At 48.2% G+C, this 26306-nt stretch overlaps 1 protein-coding gene across 1 annotated transcript in view; it reads left to right on the top strand.

Annotated features, from left to right (window-relative positions):
• The window catches only part of LOC115187868 (reelin), a gene marked incomplete at its 3' end in the record, with an annotated part of 42983 nt that overhangs the window by 4907 nt on the left and 11770 nt on the right, over positions 1-26306 (top strand). The window contains exons 4-12 of the mRNA XM_029746900.1: positions 12032-12141; positions 12334-12400; positions 13173-13277; positions 13451-13579; positions 15786-15947; positions 18492-18728; positions 19125-19317; positions 25182-25294; positions 26099-26236. Coding sequence (XP_029602760.1) covers positions 12032-12141; positions 12334-12400; positions 13173-13277; positions 13451-13579; positions 15786-15947; positions 18492-18728; positions 19125-19317; positions 25182-25294; positions 26099-26236 — 1254 coding nt within the window. The remainder of the gene's footprint in view (positions 1-12031; positions 12142-12333; positions 12401-13172; positions 13278-13450; positions 13580-15785; positions 15948-18491; positions 18729-19124; positions 19318-25181; positions 25295-26098; positions 26237-26306) is intronic.

Genomic DNA, 26306 nt, shown 5'->3' with positions numbered 1-26306 from the left:
GGTATAAAGGTATGGGACTGTAGGTGGAGGTATAGAGGTATGTGACTGTAGGTATAGAGGTATGTGACTGTAGGTATAGAGGTATGGGACTGTAGGTGGAGGTATGGGACTGTAGGTGGAGGTATGGGACTGTAGGTGGAGGTATAGAGGTATGTGACTGTAGGTGGAGGTATAGACGTATGGGACTGTAGGTGGAGGTATAGAGGTGTGGGACTGTAGGTGGAGGTATAGAGGTATGGGACTGTAGGTGGGGGTATAGAGGTATGGGACTGTAGGTGGAGGTATGGGACTGTAGGTGGGGGTATAGAGGTATGGGACTGTAGGTGGAGGTATGGGACTGTAGGTGGAGGTATGGGACTGTAGGTGGAGGTATAGAGGTATGTGACTGTAGGTGGAGGTATAGACGTATGGGACTGTAGGTGGAGGTATAGAGGTGTGGGACTGTAGGTGGAGGTATAGAGGTATGGGACTGTAGGTGGGGGTATTAGAGGATGGGACTGTAGGTGGAGGTATGGGACTGTAGGTTGGAGGTATAGAGGTATGTGACTGCTAGGTGGAGGTATAGAGGTATGGGACTGTAGGTGGAGGTATAGAGGTTGGGGACTGTAGGTGGAGGTATGGGACTGTAGGTGGAGGTATGGGACTGTAAGTGGAGTATAGAGGTATGGGCCTGTGGTGGAAGTATAGAGGTATGGGACTGTAGGTGGAGGTATAGAGGTTATGGGACTGTAGGTGGAGGTATAGAGGTATGGGACTGTAGTGGAGGTATAGAGGTATGGGACTGTAGGTGGAGGTATAGAGGATGGGGACTGTAGGTGGAGGTATTGAGGTATGGGACTGTAGGGGCGTATGAGGTATGGGACTGTAGGGGAGGTATATGAGGTATGGGACTGTAGGTGGCGTTTTATAGAGGTATGGGACTGTAGGTGGAGGTATAGAGGTATGGGACTGTAGGTGGCGGTATAGGTATGGGAATGTAGGTGACGGTATAAAGTAGGGGACTGTCGGTGGAGGTATAGAGGGTATGGGGACTTAGGTGGAGGTATAAGGTATGGGACTGTAGGTGGAGGTATAGAGGTATGGACTGTAGGTGGAGGTATAGGTATGGGACTGTAGGTGGAGGTATAGAAATATGGGACTGTAGGTGGAGGTTAGAGGTATGGGACTGTAGGTAGAGGTATAAAGGTATGGGACTGTAGGTGGAGTATAAGGTATGGGACTGTAGGTAGAGGTATAGAGGTAGGGGACTGTAGGTGGAGGTATAGAGGTATGGGATGTAGGTGGGTATAGAGGTATGGGACTGTAGGTGGAGGTATAGAGGTATGGGACTGTAGATGGAGGGATAGAGTATGGATGTAGGTGGAGGTAAAGAGGTATGGGACTGTAGGTGGTGGTATAGAGGTATGGGACTGTAGGTGGAGGTATGGGACTGTAGGTGAGGTATAGAGGTATGGGACTGTAGGTGGAGGTACAGAGGTATGGGACTGTAGGTGGAAGTATAGAGGTATGGGACTGTAGGTGGAGGTATGGGACTGTAGGTGGAGGTATAGAGGTATGTGACTGTAGGTATAGAGGTATGTGACTGTAGGTATAGAGGTATGGGACTGTAGGTGGAGGTATGGGACTGTAGGTGGAGGTATGGGACTGTAGGTGGAGGTATAGAGGTATGTGACTGTAGGTGGAGGTATAGACGTATGGGACTGTAGGTGGAGGTATAGAGGTGTGGGACTGTAGGTGGAGGTATAGAGGTAGGGACTGTAGGTGGGGTTATAGAGGTATGGGACTGTAGGTGGAGGTATGGGACTGTAGGTGGAGGTATAGAGGAATGTGACTGTAGGTGGAGGTATAGAGGTATGGGACTGTAGGTGGAGGTATGGGACTGTAGGTGGAGGTATGGGACTGTAGGTGGAGGTATGGGACTGTAAGTGGAGGTATAGAGGTATGGGACTGTAGGTGGAAGTATGGAGGTATGGGACTGTAGGTGGAGGTATAGAGGTATGGGGAACTGTAGGGAGTATAGAGGTATGGGACTGTAGGTGGAGGTATAGATGAATGGGACTGTAGGTGGAGGTATTGAGGTATGGGACTGTAGGTGGCGGTATAGAGGTATGGGACTGTAGGTGGAGGTATAGAGGTATGGGACTGTAGGTGGAGGTATAGAGGTATGGGACTGTAGGTGGAGGTATAGAGTATGGGACTGTAGGTGGAGGTATAGAGGTATGGGACTGTAGGTGGAGGTATAGAGGTATGGGACTGTAGGTGGAGGTATAGAGGTATGGGACTGTAGGTGGAGGTATAGAGGTATGGGACTGTAGGTGGAGGTATAGAAATATGGGACTGTAGGTGGAGGTATAGAGGTATGGGACTGTAGGTAGAGGTATAAAGGTATGGGACTGTAGGTGGAGGTATAGAGGTATGGGGACTGTAGGTGGAGGTATAGAGGTATGGGTCTGTAGGTGGAGGTATAGAGGTATGGGACTGTAGGTGGAGGTATAGAGGTATGGGACTGTAGGTGGAGGTATGGGAATGTAGGTGGAGGTATAGAGGTATGGACTGTAGGTGGAGGTATAGAGGTATGGGACTGTAGGTATAGAGGTATGTGACTGTAGGTATAGAGGTATGGGACTGTAGGTGGAGGTATGGGACTGTAGGTGGAGGTATGGGACTGTAGGTGGAGGTATAGAGGTATGTGACTGTAGGTGGAGGTATAGACTTATGGGACTGTAGGTGGAGGTATAGAGGTGTGGGACTGTAGGTGGAGGTACAGAGGTATGGGACTGTAGGTGGGGGTATAGAGTTATGGGACTGTAGGTGGAGGTATGGGACTGTAGGTGGAGGTATAGAGGTATGTGACTGTAGGTGGAGGTATAGAGGTATGGGACTGTAGGTGGAGGTATAGAGGTGTGGGACTGTAGGTGGAGGTATGGGACTGTAGGTGGAGGTATGGGACTGTAAGTGGAGGTATAGAGGTATGGGACTGTAGGTGGAAGTATAGAGGTATGGGACTGTAGGTGGAGGTATAGAGGTATGGGACTGTAGGTGGAGGTATAGAGGTATGGGACTGTAGGTGGAGGTATAGAGGTATGGGACTGTAGGTGTAGGTATAGAGGAATGGGACTGTAGGTGGAGGTATAGAGGTATGGGACTGTAGGTGGAGGTAAAAAGGTATGGGACTGTAGGTGGAGGGATAGAGGTATGGGACTGTAGGTGGAGGTATAGAGGTATGGGACTGTAGGTGGAGGTATGGAGGTATGGGACTGTAGGTGGAGGTATAGAGGTATGTGACTGTAGGTGGAGGTATAGAGGTATGGGACTGTAGGTGGAGGTATAGAGGTGTGGGACTGTAGGTGGAGGTATGGGACTGTAGGTGGAGGTATGGGACTGTAAGTGGAGGTATAGAGGTATGGGACTGTAGGTGGAAGTATAGAGGTATGGGACTGTAGGTGGAGGTATAGAGGTATGGGACTGTCGGTGGAGGTATAGAGGTATGGGACTGTAGGGGAGGTATAGAGGTATGGGACTGTAGGTGTAGGTATAGAGGAATGGACTGAGGTGGAGGTAGAGGTATTGGACTGTAGGTGGAGGTAAAAGGTATGGGACTGTAGGTGGAGGGATAGAGGTATGGGACTGTAGGTGGAGGTCTAGAGGTATGGGACTGTAGGTGGAGGTATGGAGTATGGGATGTAGGTGGAGGTTATAGAATATGGGACTGTAGGTGGAGGTATAGAGGTATGGGACTGTAGGTAGAGGTATAAAGGTATGGGGACTGTAGGTGGAGGTATAGAGGTATGGGACTGTAGGTGGAGGTATAGAGGTAGGGGACTGTAGGTGGAGGTATAGAGGTATGGGGCTGTAGGCGGAGGTATGGGACTGTAGTTGGAGGTATAGAGGTATGGGACTGTAGTTGGAGGTATAGAGGTATGGGACTGTAGGTGGAGGGATAGTTGTTTGGGAATGTAGGTGGGAGGGATAGAGGTATGGGACTGTAGGTGGAGGGATAGAGGTATGGGACTGTAGGTGGAGGGTATAGAGGTATGGGACTGTAGGTGGAGGTATAGAGGTATGGGACTGTAGGTATAGAGGTATGGGCTGTGTATAGGGGACTGTAGGTGGAGGTATAGAGGTATGGGACTGTAGCTGGAGGTATAGAGGTATGGGACTGTAGGTGGAGGTATGGAGGTATGGGACTGTAGGTGGAGGTATAGAGGTATGGGACTGTAGGTGGAGGTATAGAGGTATGGGACTGTAGGTGGAGGTATAGAGGTATGGGGACTGTAGGTGGAGGTATAGAGGTATGGGACTGTAGGTGGAGGTATGGGACTGTAGGTGGAGGTATAGAGGTATGGGACTGTAGGTGGAGGTATAGAGGTATGGGACTGTAGGGGGAGGTATAGAGGTATGGGACTGTAGGTGGAGATATAGAGGTATGGGACTGTAGGTGGAGGTATAAAGGTATGGGACTGTAGGTAGAGGTATAGAGGTATGGGACTGTAGGTGGAGGTATGGGACTGTAGCTGGAGGTATAGAGGTATGTGACTGTAGGTGGAGGTATAGAGGTATGGGACTGTAGGTGGAGGTATAGAGGTATGGGACTGTAGGTGGAGGTATAGAGGTATGGGACTGTAGGTGGAGGTATAGAGGTATGGGACTGTAGGTGGAGGTATAAAGGTATGGGACTGTAGGTGGAGGTATAGAGGTATGTGACTGTAGGTTTAGAGGTATGTGACTGTAGGTATAGAGGTATGGGACTGTAGGTGGAGGTATGGGACTGTAGGTGGAGGTATGGGACTGTAGGTGGAGGTATAGAGGTATGTGACTGTAGGTGGAGGTATAGACGTATGGGACTGTAGGTGGAGGTATAGAGGTGTGGGACTGTAGGTGGAGGTATAGAGGTATGGGACTGTAGGTGTGGGTATAGAGGTATGGGACTGTAGGTGGAGGTATGGGACTGTAGGTGGAGGTATAGAGGTATGTGACTGTAGGTGGAGGTATAGAGGTATGGGACTGTAGGTGGAGGTATAGAGGTGTGGGACTGTAGGTGGAGGTATGGGACTGTAGGTGGAGGTATGGGACTGTAAGTGGAGGTATAGAGGTATGGGACTGTAGGTGGAAGTATAGAGGTATGGGACTGTAGGTGGAGGTATAGAGGTATGGGACTGTAGGTGGAGGTATAGAGGTATGGGACTGTAGGTGGAGGTATAGAGGTATGGGACTGTAGGTGGAGGTATAGATGAATGGGACTGTAGGTGGAGGTATTGAGGTATGGGACTGTAGGTGGCGGTATAGAGGTATGGGACTGTAGGTGGAGGTATAGAGGTATGGGACTGTAGGTGGAGGTATTGGGGTATGGGACTGTAGGTGGAGGTATAGAGGTATGGGACTCTAGGTGGAGGTATAGAGGTATGGGACTGTAGGTGGAGGTATAAAGGTATGGGACTGTAGGTGGAGGTATAGAGATATGGGACTGTAGGTGGAGGTATAGAGGTATGGGACTGTAGGTGGAGGTATAGAAATATGGGACTGTAGGTGGAGGTATAGAGGTATGGGACTGTAGGTAGAGGTATAAAGGTATGGGACTGTAGGTGGAGGTATAAAGGTATGGGACTGTAGGTAGAGGTATAGAGGTATGGGACTGTAGGTGGAGGTATAGAGGTATGGGACTGTAGGTGGAGGTATAGAGGTATGGGACTGTAGGTGGAGGTATAGAGGTATGGGACTGTAGATGGAGGGATAGAGGTATGGGACTGTAGGTGGAGGTAAAGAGGTATGGGACTGTAGGTGGTGGTATAGAGGTATGGGACTGTAGGTGGAGGTATGGGACTGTAGGTGGAGGTATAGAGGTATGGGACTGTAGGTGGAGGTACAGAGGTATGGGACTGTAGGTGGAAGTATAGAGGTATGGGACTGTAGGTGGAGGTATAAAGGTATGGGACTGTAGGTGGAGGTATAGAGGTATGTGACTGTAGGTATAGAGGTATGTGACTGTAGGTATAGAGGTATGGGACTGTAGGTGGAGGTATGGGACTGTAGGTGGAGGTATAGAGGTATGTGACTGTAGGTGGAGGTATAGACGTATGGGACTGTAGGTGGAGGTATAGAGGTGTGGGACTGTAGGTGGAGGTATAGAGGTATGGGACTGTAGGTGGGGGTATAGAGGTATGGGACTGTAGGTGGAGGTATGGGACTGTAGGTGGAGGTATAGAGGAATGTGACTGTAGGTGGAGGTATAGAGGTATGGGACTGTAGGTGGAGGTATAGAGGTATGTGACTGTAGGTGGAGGTATAGACGTATGGGACTGTAGGTAGAGGTATAAAGGTATGGGACTGTAGGTGGAGGTATAAAGGTATGGGACTGTAGGTAGAGGTATAGAGGTATGGGACTGTAGGTGGAGGTATAGAGGTATGGGACTGTAGGTGGAGGTATAGAGGTATGGGACTGTAGGTGGAGGTATAGAGGTATGGGACTGTAGATGGAGGGATAGAGGTATGGGACTGTAGGTGGAGGTAAAGAGGTATGGGACTGTAGGTGGTGGTATAGAGGTATGGGACTGTAGGTGGAGGTATGGGACTGTAGGTGGAGGTATAGAGGTATGGGACTGTAGGTGGAGGTACAGAGGTATGGGACTGTAGGTGGAAGTATAGAGGTATGGGACTGTAGGTGGAGGTATAAAGGTATGGGACTGTAGGTGGAGGTATAGAGGTATGTGACTGTAGGTATAGAGGTATGTGACTGTAGGTATAGAGGTATGGGACTGTAGGTGGAGGTATGGGACTGTAGGTGGAGGTATAGAGGTATGTGACTGTAGGTGGAGGTATAGACGTATGGGACTGTAGGTGGAGGTATAGAGGTGTGGGACTGTAGGTGGAGGTATAGAGGTATGGGACTGTAGGTGGGGGTATAGAGGTATGGGACTGTAGGTGGAGGTATGGGACTGTAGGTGGAGGTATAGAGGAATGTGACTGTAGGTGGAGGTATAGAGGTATGGGACTGTAGGTGGAGGTATAGAGGTGTGGGACTGTAGGTGGAGGTATGGGACTGTAGGTGGAGGTATGGGACTGTAAGTGGAGGTATAGAGGTATGGGACTGTAGGTGGAAGTATAGAGGTATGGGACTGTAGGTGGAGGTATAGAGGTATGGGACTGTAGGTGGAGGTATAGAGGTATGGGACTGTAGGTGGAGGTATAGAGGTATGGGACTGTAGGTGGAGGTATAGATGAATGGGACTGTAGGTGGAGGTATTGAGGTATGGGACTGTAGGTGGCGGTATAGAGGTATGGGACTGTAGGTGGAGGTATAGAGGTATGGGACTGTAGGTGGAGGTATAGAGGTATGGGACTGTAGGTGGAGGTATAGAGGTATGGGACTGTAGGTGGAGGTATAGAGGTATGGGACTGTAGGTGGAGGTATAAAGGTATGGGACTGTAGGTGGAGGTATAGAGGTATGGGACTGTAGGTGGAGGTATAGAGGTATGGGACTGTAGGTGGAGGTATAGAAATATGGGACTGTAGGTGGAGGTATAGAGGTATGGGACTGTAGGTAGAGGTATAAAGGTATGGGACTGTAGGTGGAGGTATAGAGGTATGGGACTGTAGGTGGAGGTATAGAGGTATGGGTCTGTAGGTGGAGGTATAGAGGTATGGGACTGTAGGTGGAGGTATAGAGGTATGGGACTGTAGGTGGAGGTATAAAGGTATGGGACTGTAGGTGGAGGTATAGAGGTATGGGACTGTAGGTGGAGGTATAGAGGTATGGGACTGTAGGTATAGAGGTATGTGACTGTAGGTATAGAGGTATGGGACTGTAGGTGGAGGTATGGGACTGTAGGTGGAGGTATGGGACTGTAGGTGGAGGTATAGAGGTATGTGACTGTAGGTGGAGGTATAGACTTATGGGACTGTAGGTGGAGGTATAGAGGTGTGGGACTGTAGGTGGAGGTATAGAGGTATGGGACTGTAGGTGGGGGTATAGAGTTATGGGACTGTAGGTGGAGGTATGGGACTGTAGGTGGAGGTATAGAGGTATGTGACTGTAGGTGGAGGTATAGAGGTATGGGACTGTAGGTGGAGGTATAGAGGTGTGGGACTGTAGGTGGAGGTATGGGACTGTAGGTGGAGGTATGGGACTGTAAGTGGAGGTATAGAGGTATGGGACTGTAGGTGGAAGTATAGAGGTATGGGACTGTAGGTGGGAGGTATAGAGGTATGGGACTGTAGGTGGAGGTATAGAGGTATGGGACTGTAGGTGGAGGTATAGAGGTATGGGACTGTAGGTGTAGGTATAGAGGAATGGGACTGTAGGTGGAGGTATAGAGGTATGGGACTGTAGGTGGAGGTAAAAAGGTATGGGACTGTAGGTGGAGGGATAGAGGTATGGGACTGTAGGTGGAGGTATAGAGGTATGGGACTGTAGGTGGAGGTATGGAGGTATGGGACTGTAGGTGGAGGTATAGAAATATGGGACTGTAGGTGGAGGTATAGAGGTATGGGACTGTAGGTAGAGGTATAAAGGTATGGGACTGTAGGTGGAGGTATAGAGGTATGGGACTGTAGGGAGGTATGGGACTGTAGGTGGAGGTATAGAGGTATGGGACTGTAGGTGGAGGTATGGGACTGTAGTTGGAGGTATAGAGGTATGGGACTGTAGGTGGAGGTATAGAGGTATGGGACTGTAGGTGGAGGTATAGAGGTATGGGACTGTAGGTGGAGGTATAGAGGTATGGGACTGTAGGTGCAGGTATCGAGGTATGGGACTGTAGGTGGAGGTATAGAGGTATGGGACTGTAGGTGGAAGTATGGGACTGTAGGTGGAGGTATGGGACTGTAGGTGGAGGTATGGGACTGTAGTTGGAGGTATAGAGGTATGGGACTGTAGGTGGAGGTATAGAGGTATGGGACTGTAGGTGGAGGTATAGAGGTATGGGACTGTAGGTGGAGGTATAGAGGTATAGAGGTATGGGACTGTAGGTGGAGGTAAAGAGGTATGGGACTGTAGGTGGCGGTAAAGAGGTATGGGACTGTAGGTGGAGGTATGGAGGTATGGGACTGTAGGTGGAGGTATGGAGGTATGGGTCTGTAGGTGGAGGTATAGAGGTATGGGACTGTAGGTGGAGGTATAGAGGTATAGAGGTTTGGGACTGTAGGTGGAGGTATAGAGGTATGGGACTGTAGGTGGAGGTAAAGAGGTATGGGACTGTAGGTGGAGGTATGGAGGTATGGGACTGTAGGTGGAGGTATGGAGGTATGGGACTGTAGGTGGAGGTATAGAGGTATGGGACTGTAGGTGGAGGTATAGAGGTATGGGACTGTAGGTGGAGGGATAGAGGTATGGGACTGTAGGTGGAGGTATGGGACTGTAGGCGGAGGTATAGAGGTATGGGACTGTAGGTGGAGGTATGGACGTATGGGACTGTAGGTGGAGGTAAAGAGGTATGGGACTGTAGGTGGAGGTCCGCCCAGGTCTTACCTAGTGTGCATACCACAGGTACAGTTGAAGTCAGAAGATTACATACACCTTAGCCAAATACATTTAAACTAAGTTTTTCACAATTCCTGACATTTAATCATAGTAAAAAATTCCCTGTCTTAGTTCAGTTAGGATCAGCACTTTATTTTAAGAATGTGAAATGTCAGAATAATAGTAGATTGATTTATTTCACCTCATAATTCTTTCATCACATTCCCAGTGGGTCAGAAATGTACATACACTCAATTAGTATTTGGTAGCATTGCCTTTAAAATTGTTTAACCTGGGTCAAACGTTTCAAGTAGCCTTCCACAAGCTTCCCACAATAAGTTGGGTGAATTTTGTCCCATTCCTCCTGACAGAGCTGGTGTAAGTGAGTCAGATTTGTAGGCCTCCTTGCTCGCACACGCTTTTTCAGTTCTGCCCACAAAGTTTCTACAGGATTGAGGTCAGGGTTTTGTGATGGCCACTCCAATACCTTGACTTTGTTGTCCTTAAGCCATTTTGCCACAACTTTGGAAGTATGCTTGGGGTCATTGTCCATTTGGAAGACCCATTTGCGACCAAGCTTTAACTTCCTGACTGATGTCTTGAGATGTTGCTTCAATATATCCACAATTTTCCTACCTCATGAAGCCATCTATTTTGTGAAGTGCACCAGCCCCTCCTGCAGCAAAGCACCCCCACAATATGATGCTTCACGGTTGGCATGGTGTTCGTCGGCTCGCAAGCCTCCCCCTTTTCCCTCCAAACATAACGATGGTCATTATGGCCAAACAGTTAGATTTTTGTTTCATCAGACCAGATGACATTTCTCCAAAAAGTACAACCTTTGTCCCCATGTGCAGTTGCAAACCATAGTCTGGCTTTTTTATGCCGGTTTTGGAGCAGTGGCTTCTTCCTTGCTGAGCGGCCTTTCAGGTTATGTCGATATAGGACTCGTTTTACTGTGGATATAGATACTTTTGTACCCGTTTCCTCCAGCATCTTCACAAGGTCCTTTGCTGTTGTTCTAGGATTGATTTGCACTTCTCGCACCAAAGTACGTTCATCTCTAGGAGACAGAATGCATCTCTTTCCTGAGCGGTATAACGGCTGCGTGGTCCCATGGTGTTTATACTTGCGTACTATTGTTTGTACAGTTGAACGTGGTACCTTCAGGCGTTTGGAAATTGCTCCCAAGGATGAACCAGACTTGTGAAGGTCTACCAATCTTTTTTCTGATTTTCCCATGAAGTCAAGCATAGAGGCACTGACTCAAATGATGTCAATGAGCCCATCAGAAGCTTCTAATGTCATGACATCATTTTCTGGAATAATCCAAGCTGTTTAAAGGCACAGTCAACTCAGTGTATGTAAACTTCTGACCCACTGGAATTGTGATACAGTGAATTATAAGGGAAATAATCTGTCTGAAAACAATTGTTGGAAAAATTACTTGTGTCACGCAAAGTAGATGTCCTAACCGACTTTGTGGAGTGGTTGAAAAACAAGTGAATGTATACTTCCGACTTCAACTGTTCATGTATGCCCGCAGGCCTCTTGCCTAAGCACTCCCAAGGTGCCTTCCCTTCCCCCCCTGGGAACAAAAACAGAATAATTACCAACTTAAAGTGAACAATTTCAATAATCACAAACACAGTCATTTTGGTATACACATTCCTCAGCGGGACCGGCTACAAAATACTTCACAACAAATTATACAGACCCACAACCAACAGAGCACATACAAAGAAGCTCTCCCCATAACAAAGGAACACTGGCTTTTCAAGCTGCAGAACGAGTCGGTAATTACAGACAGCTCTATCCAATTAGTGATGGGCCGACCAATCAGCTGCTTTGGGGGAATCCAGGAAGCTATTTTCCTGAAATACACACATACATATACACAAACCCATAACACAGAAACCGGGGAACGTAACATATGATAATACTTGACATATATCATGAGACCTTTCTTTGAGGACCTAGTTATACCCTAACACAGTGGTGTTAGGAAACTCCTGGTTTACAGGCCACATCAGGCCTGCAAGTCACGTAATGCTGGCTTGCAAAGTGATGTGTAATTCCTATTGGAATCCAGCCAGAGTTAGGATATCCAACAAGTGGAGTTGTTATTTACACGCAACCTGCATTCATGATGACTTGCAAGGTAGGGAAGATTGAATACCTCAATCATCTGAACTGGAACAGCCATCTCAGTAACGGGTACTATAAATCCAACTGATTGGATTAGTTTAGAAAACCTGTATGTTATTTATCTTTGTGTAGTATAAAATGCATTAACCAATCAATGTATATGCAAAAAAACACATATTACAGTAAAACAAACAATTCTGGAAAATCTCTCTTCAATAGAGCATGCTGGGAAATATTATATATGGTTCAATGTAAAAACATTATTGCCTTCCAAAAAAATCACCCAAGAACCCTTTCCCCCAGAAACAATTCTTAGGATAGGTTCTAGGTAGAACCCTATCCCTCCGCGAAAGAACCCCTTGGGAACCCTTTTTTCTAAGAGTGTACTGTCTTACTGTTGGCATCTCCCTCTATGTCTCTATCTCTAGCTGGACGAGGATTTCCATCCCCTTACCCAACGCTGCCCTGACTGAGAACACCCAGTTCCGTTGGAGACAGGGTGGCATGGGAGCTGGTAACATGTGGGCCATCGATAACGGTGAGAACCTTATACACACACTGGTGGTCCTGTAATTCTCATAAGATCTTGGGACATTAAGTTTGTTGGTCCAATTCCCCTCAGATATTCACTTACTAAAAATACAAAGAGAATCAAGTTCCTGTCTTTCCAAAAGTATTGTTTTTGGGTCGTTCATTTACTAATCTCTCTGTTATCTGTGTATCTGTCCAGTGTACATCGGTCCATCCTGCCTTCGTTTCTGCTCTGGAAGAGGACACTGCTCCCGTACCGGCTGCAAGTAAGAACAGATCTTATTAATGAAAGAATTAACGATATCATATCTTGAATGAATTATTCTCATTCTCAATAACGCTCATTCATCAAATGCCTTGCAGTTATTATCGTGATATATCGTGATCAAATCAAATCAAATCTATGATTAAATGATGATAATAAATGTCCTGTCCATGAGTACCTTTCTCTCTCTCTCTCTCTCTCTCTCTCTCTCTCTCTCTCTCACACCTCTCCCTCTCTCTCTCTCCCCTTCTCTCTCTCTCTCTCTCTCTCTCTCTCTCTCTCTCCCCTTCACTCTCTCTCTCTCTCTCCCTCTCTCTCTCTCTCTCTCTCGCTCTCCCCACTCCCTCCTCTCCCCTCTCCATCTCCTCTCCTCTCCCTCCCCTCAATCCTCCCCATGACCTCCCCTCCACCTTGTCCTCTCTCTCCTCTCGTTCTCACTCCTCCCCTCTCCCTCTCCTCGCTCCCCACACTCCATCCCTTCTTCTCCCCTCTTGTTCCTCCCCCTCTTCATCTCCTCCCCTCCTCCCCACTCCCCCTCCTCGCTCGATCCCTCCCTCCCTCTCTCCCTCCCTCCCTCCCTCCCTCCCTTCCTCTCCCTTCTCCCTCTTCTTCCTCCCCTCCTCACACCTGTCCTCCTACCCCATGCCCTCTCTCCCCCTCCCTCCCTTCCTCTCCTTTCCCCTCTCCCTTGTCTTCCTCCCCTCCTCTCTCCCTCCTCGTTCTCCCTCCTCCCTCCTCCCTCCTCCCTCTCTTCCTCTCATCTCCTCCTGCAGGTGTGACCCAGGGTTTAGTGGTCCAGCCTGTGAGCTGGCCTCCCAGACCTTCCCTGCCTTCCTGTCAGAGGGCTTCTCCAGTCCCAGACTCTCCTCCTATCACAGGTACACATGGGTTTGATGTTTAGCATTGTGTTTGCTCTTTGGGGTTTGGGCGTCTGTGGGCGTCTGTTTTGTTTCTATTTTGTTTAATTCTATGTTTCTTTACTAGACTCTCTGTAGTGCCAGCTGATAGACCCTTCTAAACAGATCTCTGTCTTTCTCTCTGCCTCCCACAGCTTCTCCTCTCTGAGGGGAGCGGAGGTTAGCTTTGGCTGCGGGGTTCTGGCCAGCGGTAAGGCTTTGGTCTTCAACAGGGACAGCAGACGACACCTAGTGACCGCACCACTCGACAGCTCACAGGCCAGGTAGAGTACACACACACACACACACACACACACACACACACACACACACACACACACACACACACACACACACACACACACACACACACACACACACACAGTCATCTTTGACTATGGCTTTATTTTCAGTGTCAGAGAGTTTAACTTTATCCCAGTGAGATCGTGGCTCATCATCTCATCTCTGATTGATACCGCTGTTCCAAACAGTCACTCCTCCCTCCTCTGTCACATATCTCTTGGGTTGGAGACGGACAGGGACTGCGGATGACAGGAGAGATGAGGGCAAAGAAAGAATGAGAGAACGAGAGAGATGAGATGGCATCTGTGTTAGATTGATTATGCCTGCTGCGGCTCCCTGTGTGCCACCTGACGGACATATTTAATAGCAGTTTCCTCTCTGATTGAGTGAACACCTGCCTGCGAGAGGAAACTGGGCTGGTGATTAGAGCCAGATTGAGCCAGAGCCAAGGACAGAGGGAGCTGGGGGCTGTGAGTGGCACTGAGGGCAGCTCTCTGGGTTGCTGTCATCTCTTCCCAAGTTGCTAACATGTCATCTCTCACTGACATGGCTGTAAATGTCTCTCTCTGTCTCGGTCTCTGTCTCTGTCTCTGAGGGCTGAGAGTGTCACTGAGGGCAGCTCTCTGGGTTGCTGTCATCTCTTCCCTAGTTGCTAACATGTCAACTCTCACTGACTCAATATGAGGTGTAAACATGGCTGTAAATGTCTCTCTCTCTCTCTGTCTCTCCGTCTCCGTCTCTGTCTCTCTCTCACTATCTCTCAATTCAAATTTCAATTTCAATTCAAGGGGCTTTATTGGCATGTTAACATTGTCAAAAGCAAATGAAATACATAATAAACAAAAGTGAAACGACACTCACAACATTTCAAAAGAATAAAGACATTTCAAATGTCATATTTTGTGCAAATAGTTAAATAGTTAAAGTACAAAAGGGAAAATAAATAAACATAAATATGGGTTGTATTTACAATGGTGTTTGTTCTTCACTGGTTGACCTTTTCTTGTGGCAACAGGTCACATATCTTTCTGCTGTGATGGCACACTGTGGTATTTTACCCAGTAGATATGGGAGTTTATCAAAATTGGATTTGTGTTCGAATTCTTTGTGGGTCTGTGTAATCTGAGGGAAATATGTGTCTCTATTATGGTCATATATTGGGCAGGAGGTTAGGAAGTACAGCTCAGTTTCCACCTCATTTTGTGGGCAGTGTTGCACATAGCACTATCTCTCTCTCTCTCGCTCTCTCTCTCTCTCTCGCTCTCTCTCTCTCTCTCTCTCTCTATCCCTATCCCTCTCTCTCTATCCCTCTCTCTCTATCCCTTTCTCTCTCTCTATCTCTACCCCCTCTCTCCTCCCTATCCCTCTCTCTCTATCCCTCTCTCTCTCTCCCTCTCTCTCTCTATCCCTCTCTCTCTATCCCTCTCTCTCTCTATCTCTCTGTCTCTCTCTCTATCCCTCTCTCTCTATCTCTCTCTCTATCCCTCTCTCTATCCCTCTCTCTATCCCTCTCTCCTCTCTATCCCCCCTCTCTCTCCCTCTCTCTCTCTATCTCTCTGTCTCTCTCTCTATCCCTCTCTCTCTATCTCTCTCTCTATCCCTCTCTCTATCCCTCTCTCTATCCCTCTCTCCTCTCTATCCCCCTCTCTCTCTATCTCTCTGTCTCTCTCTTTACCTCCCTGCTTTTCCTCTCATCTTTCTCCTCTATCTAATTTTGTCCTCATTTGTTTAATCATCTCATCTATCATTCTGCCACCCACCCACCCACTCCCTCCCTCCTCCCCTCCCTCCCTCCTCCCCTCCCTGTCTTCCTCCATCCATGTCTGTTTGTCTAACCCCTTTCCTCTCTCACCTCTCCTCCCTCCATCCACCCCTCTCTCTCTGTCAATCTATTCCCAACCTTACCCTTTACACCCCCCCCCCTCTCTCTCTCTCTCTCTCTCTCTGTCTCTCTCTCTCTCTCTCTCTCTCTGTGTCTCTCTCTCGATCAATTTTCTAATTTTATTTTGCCATATCAATCCATGTTTTCCTTTTCTGTCTACTCCTTCCTCCCCCTCCCCCTCCCTCACCCTCCCTTCCCATCCATCCATCCCCCTCCCTCCCCCTCCCTCCCCTTCCCCTCCCCTTCCCCTCCCTCCCCCTCCCTTCCCCTCCCTCCCCTTCCCTTCCCTTCCCCTCCCCCTCCAGGTACCTCCAGTTCACTCTGCGTCTTGGCAGTCGTAGCATCCTTAGTTCCTGTCCTGCCCCTGACCAATCAGGAGAGGGAGTCATGCTGCATTACTCTTCAGACAACAGCATCACCTGGACCCTCCTGCAACACTACGCTTACCAGGGCTTCCATGAACCTAGGTACCACACCCTTAATGGAGGCCTCCTGCAACACTACACTTACCAGGGCTTCCATGAACCTAGGTACCACACCCTTAATGGAGGCCTCCTGCAACACTACGCTTACCAGGGCTTCCATGAACCTAGGTACCACACCCTTAATGGAGGCCTCCTGTAACACTACACTTACCAGGGCTTCCACGAATCCAGGTACCACACCCTTAATGGAGGCCTCCTGCAACACTACACTTACCAGGGCTTCCACGAATCCAGGTACCACACCCTTAATGGAGGCCTCCTGCAACACTACGCTTACCAGGGCTTCCACGAATCCAGGTACCACACCCTTAATGGAGGCCTCCTGCAACACTACACTTACCAGGGCTTCCACGAATCCAGGTACCACACCCTTAATGGAGGCCTCCTGCAACACTACGCTTACCAGGGCTTCCACGAATCCAGGTACCACACCCTTAATGGAGGCCTCCTGCAACACTACGCATACCAGGGCTTCCACGAACCCCGGTACCACACCCTTAAAACCTCTTACATCTAGCCAACAGCCAATTGGATCGCATGGCGCGAAATACAAATACCTCAAAAATCCAATAATTTCAATTTTTCAAACATACGACTATTTTACACCATTTGAAAGATAAACCTCTCCTGAATCCAACCACGTTGTCCGATTTCAAAAAGGCTTTACAGCGAAAGCGAAACATTAGATTATGTTAGGAGAGTACATAGACCAAAATATTACACAGCCATTTTCCAAGCAAGTATATATGTCAATAAAACTCAAAACACAGCTAAATTTGGCACAAACCTTTGACGATCTTCATCAGATGACACTCCTAGGACATTATGTTATACAATACATGTATGTTTTGTTCAATCAAGTTCATATTTATATCCAAAAACAGCTTTTTACATTGGCGCGTGATGTTCAGAAAACGTATTCCCACCAAAAACTCCGGTGAATTTACAAAAATACTCATCATAAACATTGACAAAATACATAACAATTATTTTAAGAATTATAGATAGAGAACTCCTTTATGCAACCGTTGTGTCAGATTTTAAAATAGCTTTTCGGCAAAAGCACATTTTTCAATATTCTGAGTACATAGCTCGCCATCACGGCCAGCTATTCAGACACCCGCCAAGTTCGGCGCAAACTAAACTCAGAATTAGTATTAGAAATATTGTATTACCTTTGCTGATCTTCGTCAGAATGCACTCCCAGGACTGCTACTTCCACAAGAAATTTTGTTTTTGTTCGAAATAATCCGTAGTTATGTCCAAATACCTCCGTTTTGTTCGTGCGTTCAGGTCACTATCCACTATCAAATGGGTAACGCGCGAGCGTGATTCGAGACACAAAAAGTCAAAATGTTCCATTACCGTACTTAGAAGCATGTCAAACACTGTTTAAATCAATTTGTATGGTATTTTTAACGTAAAATTGCGATAATATTCCAACTGGACAATAGTGTATTCATTCAAGGAGGAAAATAAAAAACAGCGTGCTTGCGGGAAGCGCATATCCAATCTCTTTGTCCTCAGGCAGACCACTCAGTAACTGAGCTCCTATACTCTGCCCAGAGACAGGAGAAGGCTCAATCCACTTTTTGAACGCTTTAGACAGCCAATTGAAGCCTTAGAAAGTGCAACGTAACAGCACAGATACTGTAGTTTCGAAAGGGACTAGAAAGAAGAACTACATTTCTCAGATCCTACACTTCCTGGTTGACTTTTTCTCAGGTTTTTGCCTGCCATATGAGTTCTGTTATACTCACAGACACCATTCAAACAGTTTTAGAAACTTCAGAGTGTTTTCTATCCAAATCTACTAATAATATGCATATTCTCATTTCTGGGCCAGAGTAGTAACCAGTTTAAATTGGTACGTTTTTTCATCGGTCCGTGAAAATACTGCCCCCTATCCATATCAGGTTAATGGAGGCCTCCTGCAACACTACGCTTACCAGGGCTTCCACGAACCCCAGTACCACATCCTTAATGGAGACCTCCTGCAACACTACACTTACCAGGGCTTCAACGAACCCAGGTACCACATCCTTAATGGAGCCTGGTGCTGGGGGAGTGACAGAGATGTAACCTACAGGGACCCATTGACTCATTTAGTGTTGTCTACTGTGTTGTAATGAAGACAAATGGCTCTACACACTCATACACACACACACACACACACACAGAGCAGGGCCTGTGCTGCCTGGAGCGCTCTTCATCAGGGGGCAGAAGGCCAGGGGAAAAATGTCAAGGATAGAGGTGTGTCTGCTGAGAGGAGGTCATTGAGTCCACACCATCCAGGCCCAGCCTGAGTCAGTCAGAGCCTTGCTAATGTGACTCATTCCAGCTGGTCTGCTTGGGTTATTTAGAGAATATTGAAAACACTCCATCCCTCTCTCCCTCTCTCTCTGTCCCTCTCCTTTATTTCCCTCTCCCTCTCTCCCTCTGTTCTCCATCCCTCCATCCTCACTCTCCAACAACCTTTCCCTTATCCCTCCCCCATCCGTCCCTCCGTCCTTCTCTCCTCTCCAGGATCGTATCAGTGGAGCTCCCTCCCGGTGCCCGTAAGTTTGGGGTGCAGTTCCGCTGGTGGCAGCCGTACCACTCTGGGCGTGGCCATGACGTGTGGGCAGTGGATGACATCACTATGACCTCTGTGCTGTTCAACACCATCAGTCTGGACTTCAGTAATGTCCTGGACGTCACTCAGAGTCTGGGCTTCTACCTTGGACATGTTCAGCCCTACTGCCAGCACGACTGGACACTCAGGTATCGAACTGAAGCTTCCAGGCTTCTTATTTAATGAACCTTTATTTAATCAGGCAAGGCAGTTAAAGAACAAATTATTATTTTACAATGACGGCTTACCCAGGAAGACGCTGGGCCAAATTGTGCACCGCCCTATGGGACTCCCAATCACGTCCGGTTGTGATACAGCCTGGATTCGAACCAGGGTGTCTGTAGTGACGCCTGTAGCACTGAGATGCAGTGCCTTAGACCGCTGAGCCACTCGGTTTCTTACGTTCAGATTTTCCAAGTGTGAAGTGGCAGGATCACTGTCCTGCGATGCACGAAGCTGAGTCTCTGCTCGTTTGCTTTAGTACGGTCTAATCATGAACTCTGGTCCGCAGGTCAACGTGATTAACTCTCTCCTGCCTTGTGTAGTTTCTCAGGCGAGCCCAACCCCGGGTCCAGTATCCGTTATGTGGAGACCCAGTCAATGCAGATCGGAGCGTCCTACACCCTGCAGTTTTCATTGGTCATGGGCTGCGGCCGAGACCCCTCCCCCAACATCGACACGCAGGTCCGCCTGGAGTTCTCCACCAATCACGGCCTGACCTGGCACCTAGTCAAAGGGGTGAGGAAGGAGGGAAATATAATTCATGATCAACCATACGGGGCTACTGACAGTCTTGGAATTTGGCACACGTGCCCAGGGGTGTGAGTCTGTAGATTAAAATATAGAAAATTGTTATTTATTTTCTATGTGAAAACAGAAAAAGGTTTTACACCCCTGTTATATGATTTGGAGAAGTCCTAGTTCTAGCTTTCTGTTTTCATGTTTATGACTTAGTGAAACTTAATTTCCTGGTTGGAAAATAACACAAAGGGAAAAAACACTTTGTAATAATTCATTCACGATCATGAATACTGATTTTCCATTATAGTATTGGTAATAACGAGCAAATAATGACACGTCTTTAAATAATAAATCATTTCACAATAAACTCTTTAAAAGTCTTAAATGTGTCACTTTGTCTCCAAAGAGGAATTATAGCTAATACTAATTTCATCATCTCTCAGTAATCATACACATTAATACTGAATCAGCAAGAGATTATCATAACAAGATTCAACAAAGTTTTTTCTTCTCATGAATATTAATAAAGAACTAAAGTAGCCTCATCATTTTTTTAATCGCTTTAGATTTAATGAGTCTCCTTCAAATGTAATATTATCGACCAAGGCCGAGGGACAAAACAAAAAGAGTCTCCCAACACCTGCAGAGTGTTGTAGTATTAAAAAGTAAATGACCTTAAATGACCTTCCATAATGACTATTCACTTATTCCCTGTTGGATTGTTATGCCAGTGGTCGATGTGTGTCCTAAACAGCTTCCTTCTGGGGTTCTCCTCGTCACTATCTGATACAGTAGGTTTTCAACCAAAAATTAAATCAGGATGGATTCTCCTCAGATTTTCGCCTGCCATATCAGTTCTGTTATATTCACAGACATTATTTTAACAGTTTTAGAAACGTCAGAGTGTTTTCTATCCAATACTACCAATATATATGCATATCCTAGCTTCTGGGCCTGAGTAACAGACAGTTTACTTTGGGCACGTCATTCATCCGAACTTCCGAATTCTACCCCCTATCCCAAAGAGGTTATTAAAGCGACCTTGAGAACTGTCGACATTGTGACACGTACAACAAATGTACCGTGTGGGACCAAAGCCCATTGTCCTCCGTCAGACGGCGTCATTCTAACGCGACACCAGTCGCCAGGAGCCATGGTTCCATCGGTGCAGACGATCTGACGTGAGACAATGACCAAAGCCCACAACTCGGCTGGTACCAGAACCATACTCTAACCTACCGGTACCAGTACAACACTCTAACCTACCGGTACCAGTACCACACTCTAACCTACCGGTACCAGTACCACACTCTAGCCTACCGGTACCAGTACCACACTCTAACCTACCGGTACCAGAACCACACTCTAACCTACCGGTACCAGTACCATACTCTAACCTACCGGTACCAGTACCACACTCTAACCTACCGGTACCAGAACCACACTCTAACCTACCGGTACCAGTACCATACTCTAACCTACCGGTACCAGAACCACACTCTAACCTACCGGTACCAGAACCACACTCTAACCTACCGGTACCAGTACCACACTCTAACCTACCGGTACCAGTACAACACTCTAACCTACCGGTACCAGAACCACGCTCTAACCTACCGGTACCAGAACCACACTCTAACCTACCGGTACCAGAACCATGCTCTAACCTACCGGTACCAGTACCACACTCTAACCTACCGGTACCAGTACCACACTCTAACCTACCGGTACCAGAACCACACTCTAGCCTACCGGTACCAGTACCACACTCTAACCTACCGGTACCAGTACCACACTCTAACCTACCGGTACCAGTACCACACTCTAACCTACCTGTACCAGAACCACACTCTAACCTACCGGTACCAGTACCACACTCTAACCTACCGGTACCAGTACAACACTCTAACCTACCGGTACCAGTACCACACTCTAACCTACCGGTACCAGTACCACACTCTAACCTACCGGTACCAGAACCACACTCTAACCTACCGGTACCAGTACCATACTCTAACCTACCGGTACCAGTACCACACTCTAACCTACCGGTACCAGAACCACACTCTAACCTACCGGTACCAGTACCATACTCTAACCTACCGGTACCAGAACCACACTCTAACCTACCGGTACCAGAACCACACTCTAACCTACCGGTACCAGTACCACACTCTAACCTACCGGTACCAGTACAACACTCTAACCTACCGGTACCAGAACCACGCTCTAACCTACCGGTACCAGAACCACACTCTAACCTACCGGTACCAGAACCATGCTCTAACCTACCGGTACCAGTACCACACTCTAACCTACCGGTACCAGTACCACACTCTAACCTACCGGTACCAGAACCACACTCTAGCCTACCGGTACCAGTACCACACTCTAACCTACCGGTACCAGTACCACACTCTAACCTACCGGTACCAGTACCACACTCTAACCTACCTGTACCAGAACCACACTCTAACCTACCGGTACCAGTACCACACTCTAACCTACCGGTACCAGTACCACACTCTAACCTACCGGTACCAGTACAACACTCTAACCTACCGGTACCAGTACCACACTCTAACCTACCGGTACCAGTACCACACTCTAACCTACCGGTACCAGAACCACACTCTAACCTACCAGTACCAGTACAACACTCTAACCTACCGGTACCAGTACAACACTCTAACCTACCGGTACCAGTACCACACTCTAACCTACCGGTACCAGAACCATACTCTAACCTACCGGTACCAGTACAACACTCTAACCTACCGGTACCAGTACCACACTCTAACCTACCGGTACCAGTACCACACTCTAACCTACCGGTACCAGTACAACAGCTAACCTACCGGTACCAGAACCACACTCTAACCTACCGGTACCAGTACCACACTCTAACCTACCGGTACCAATACCACACTCTAACCTACCGGTACCAGTACCACACTCTAACCTACCGGTACCAGAACCACACTCTAACCTACCGGTACCAGAACCATACTCTAACCTACCGGTACCAGTACCACACCCTAACCTACCGGTACCAGTACAACACTCTAACCTACCGGTACCAGTACAACACTCTAACCTACCGGTACCAGTACAACACTCTAACCTACCGGTACCAGTACCACACTCTAACCTACCGGTACCAGTACAACACTCTAACCTACCGGTACCAATACCACACTCTAACCTACCGGTACCAGTACAACACTCTAACCTACCGGTACCAGAACCACACTCTAACCTACCGGTACCAGTACAACCACTCTAACCTACCGGTACCAATACCACACTCTAACCTACCGGTACCAGTACCATACTCTAACCTACCGGTACCAGTACCACACTCTAACCTACCGGTACCAGAACCACACTCTAACCTACCGGTACCAGAACCACACTCTAACCTACCGGTACCAGTACAACACTCTAACCTACCGGTACCAGTACCACACTCTAACCTACCGGTACCAGTACCACACTCTAACCTACCGGTACCAGAACCACACTCTAACCTACCGGTACCAGTACCATACTCTAACCTACCGGTACCAGTACCACACTCTAACCTAACCGGTACCAGAACCACACTCTAACCTACCGGTACCAGTACCATACTCTAACCTACCGGTACCAGAACCACACTCTAACCTACCGGTACCAGAACACACTCTAACCTACCGGTACCAGTACCACACTCTAACCTACCGGTACCAGTACAACACTCTAACCTACCGGTACCAGAACCACGCTCTAACCTACCGGTACCAGAACCACACTCTAACCTACCGGTACCAGAACCATGCTCTAACCTACCGGTACCAGTACCACACTCTAACCTACCGGTACCAGTACCACACTCTAACCTACCGGTACCAGAACCACACTCTAGCCTACCGGTACCAGTACCACACTCTAACCTACCGGTACCAGTACCACACTCTAACCTACCGGTACCAGTACCCACACTCTAACCTACCTGTACCAGAACCACACTCTAACCTACCGGTACCAGTACCACACTCTAACCTACCGGTACCAGTACACACTCTAAACCTACCGGTACCAGTACAACACTCTAACCTACCGGTACCAGTACCACACTCTAACTACCGGTACCAGTACCACACTCTAACCTACCGGTACCAGAACCACACTCTAACCTACCAGTACCAGTACAACACTCTAACCTACCGGTACCAGTACAACACTCTAACCTACCGGTACCAGTACCACACTCTAACCTACCGGTTACCAGAACCATACTCTAACCTACCGGTACCAGTACAACACTCTAACCTACCGGTACCAGTACCACACTCTAACCTACCGGTACCAGTACCACACTCTAACCTACCGGTACCAGTACAACACTCTAACCTACCGGTACCAGAACCACACTCTAACCTACCGGTACCAGTACCACACTCTAACCTACCGGTACCAATACCACACTCTAACCTACCGGTACCAGTACCACACTCTAACCTACCGGTACCAGAACCACACTCTAACCTACCGGTACCAGAACCATACTCTAACCTACCGGTACCAGTACCACACCCTAACCTACCGGTACCAGTACAACACTCTAACCTACCGGTACCAGTACAACACTCTAACCTACCGGTACCAATACCACACTCTAACCTACCGGTACCAGTACAACACTCTAACCTACCGGTACCAGTACAACACTCTAACCTACCGGTACCAATACCACACTCTAACCTACCGGTACCAGTACAACACTCTAACCTACCGGTACCAGAACCACACTCTAACCTACCGGTACCAGTACAACACTCTAACCTACCGGTACCAATACCACACTCTAACCTACCGGTACCAGTACCATACTCTAACCTACCGGTACCAGTACCACACTCTAACCTACCGGTACCAGAACCACACTCTAACCTACCGGTACCAGAACCACACTCTAACCTACCGGTACCAGTACCACACTCTAACCTACCGGTACCAGTACAACACTCTAACCTACCGGTACCAATACCACACTCTAACCTACCGGTACCAGTACCATACTCTAACCTACCGGTACCAGTACCACACTCTAACCTACCGGTACCAGAACCACACTCTAACCTACCGGTACCAGAACCACACTCTAAACTACCGGTACCAGTACCACACTCTAACCTACCGGTACCAGTACAACACTCTAACCTACCGGTACCAATACCACACTCTAACCTACCGGTACCAGTACAACACTCTAACCTACCGGTACCATACAACACTCTAACCTACCGGTACCAGTACCATACTCTAACCTACCGGTACCAGTACAACACTCTAACCTACCGGTACCAATACCACACTCTAACCTACCGGTACCAGAACCACACTCTAACCTACCGGTACCAGTACAACACTCTAACCTACCGGTACCAGTACCACACTCTAACCTACCGGTACCAGTACCACACTCTAACCTACCGGTACCAGAACCACACTCTAACCTACCGGTACCAGTACAACACTCTAACCTACCGGTACCAGTACCACACTCTAACCTACCGGTACCAGTACCACACTCTAATCTACCGGTACCAGAACCACACTCTAACCTACCGGTACCAGTACAACACTCTAACCTACCGGTACCAATACCACACTCTAACCTACCGGTACCAGTACCACACTCTAACCTACCGGTACCAGTACCACACTCTAACCTACCGGTACCAGTACCACACTCTAACCTACCGGTACCAGTACAACACTCTAACCTACCGGTACCACCTTCTGGCAGGTATGTCGAGGAGTTGACTGAGTATGTTGTTGATGATCTTGTTGTTGTTGTTGTTGTGCCCACGTAGGCCTGTCTGCCAGGGATGCCCAGCTGTTCTGAGTTCACTGCCTCTAGTGTTTATCATCCCTCTGAGTTCACTGACTGGAGACGTATAACATTACTGCTGCCACACAGAGCATGGTGAGTAACGCACACACACACACACACACACACACACACACACACACACACACACACACACACACACAGACGCACACACACGCGCACACACACACACACACACACACACACACACACACACACACACACACACACACACACACACACACACTGAAGACGTATCCCCCTGCCAGTCCTGTGTATCAGGGCCAGGGGGTTATGTCTGCTAAAGGACAGTGCCCTACCCCCTCCAATACCCCCCCCATCTCTAATGTGTGTTTCAGTACATGGCCCTGCTTGTGTGATGGTGATGAATGGTGAAGCTAGCAAACCCAGTCAGGTTAATGTGTGTATCAGGGACCCATATCGACCCGGACCCCGTTCAGATCCCCCGTCCTGATCACATCCTTCATCTACAGCCCTGACCTCCTGACCCCGTCATGATGGAGGAAATGAGATCAGGACACCTTTATTTTAAAGGTTATCAGGCTCCTTCATTCATCACCATCACAGATGCAGGGCCATGCACTAAATAAAACCCGCATCAGGAGGGGGGGGTGTGCGTGTGTGTGGGGAGGGAGGGGGAGGGGGGGGGTCACCACTTTCATTTCACCGGTCCCTCGTACGTACGACAGATCGTCTCCTATAACGGCGAACTGGTCCGATCGGGATGATATCCTATTGATCTGTTCTGTCTCTCTGTTCGACGGCCCGTTTCAATCCACACACCTCTGATGACGATACCGTGTTTTTCCCGTATAGGACGTGGCGGCCCATTCAGTGGTTCTCTCTGATGTCTGTTTTCTGTGTGTTTGATGTGTTCAGGTCCAGTGCGACTCGGTTCCGTTGGATCCAGAACTACTACGGAGAGCAGGATGAATGGGCTCTGGACGATATCTACATCGGACAGCAGTGTCCTCAGATGTGTCACGGACACGGATGGTGTGACCACGGACACTGCAGGTCAGTACTGTGGACTTACAGTACATATAGAACACACACATAGAACATCTCTCTCTCTCTCTAACACGGA

The sequence above is a fragment of the Salmo trutta genome, unplaced genomic scaffold (genome assembly GCF_901001165.1).
Source record: "Salmo trutta unplaced genomic scaffold, fSalTru1.1, whole genome shotgun sequence".
NCBI classification, from domain to species: domain Eukaryota; kingdom Metazoa; phylum Chordata; class Actinopteri; order Salmoniformes; family Salmonidae; genus Salmo; species Salmo trutta.
The sequence above is the reverse complement of the archived record's forward strand: the minus strand, read 5'-3'. Positions and strand labels throughout refer to the sequence as shown.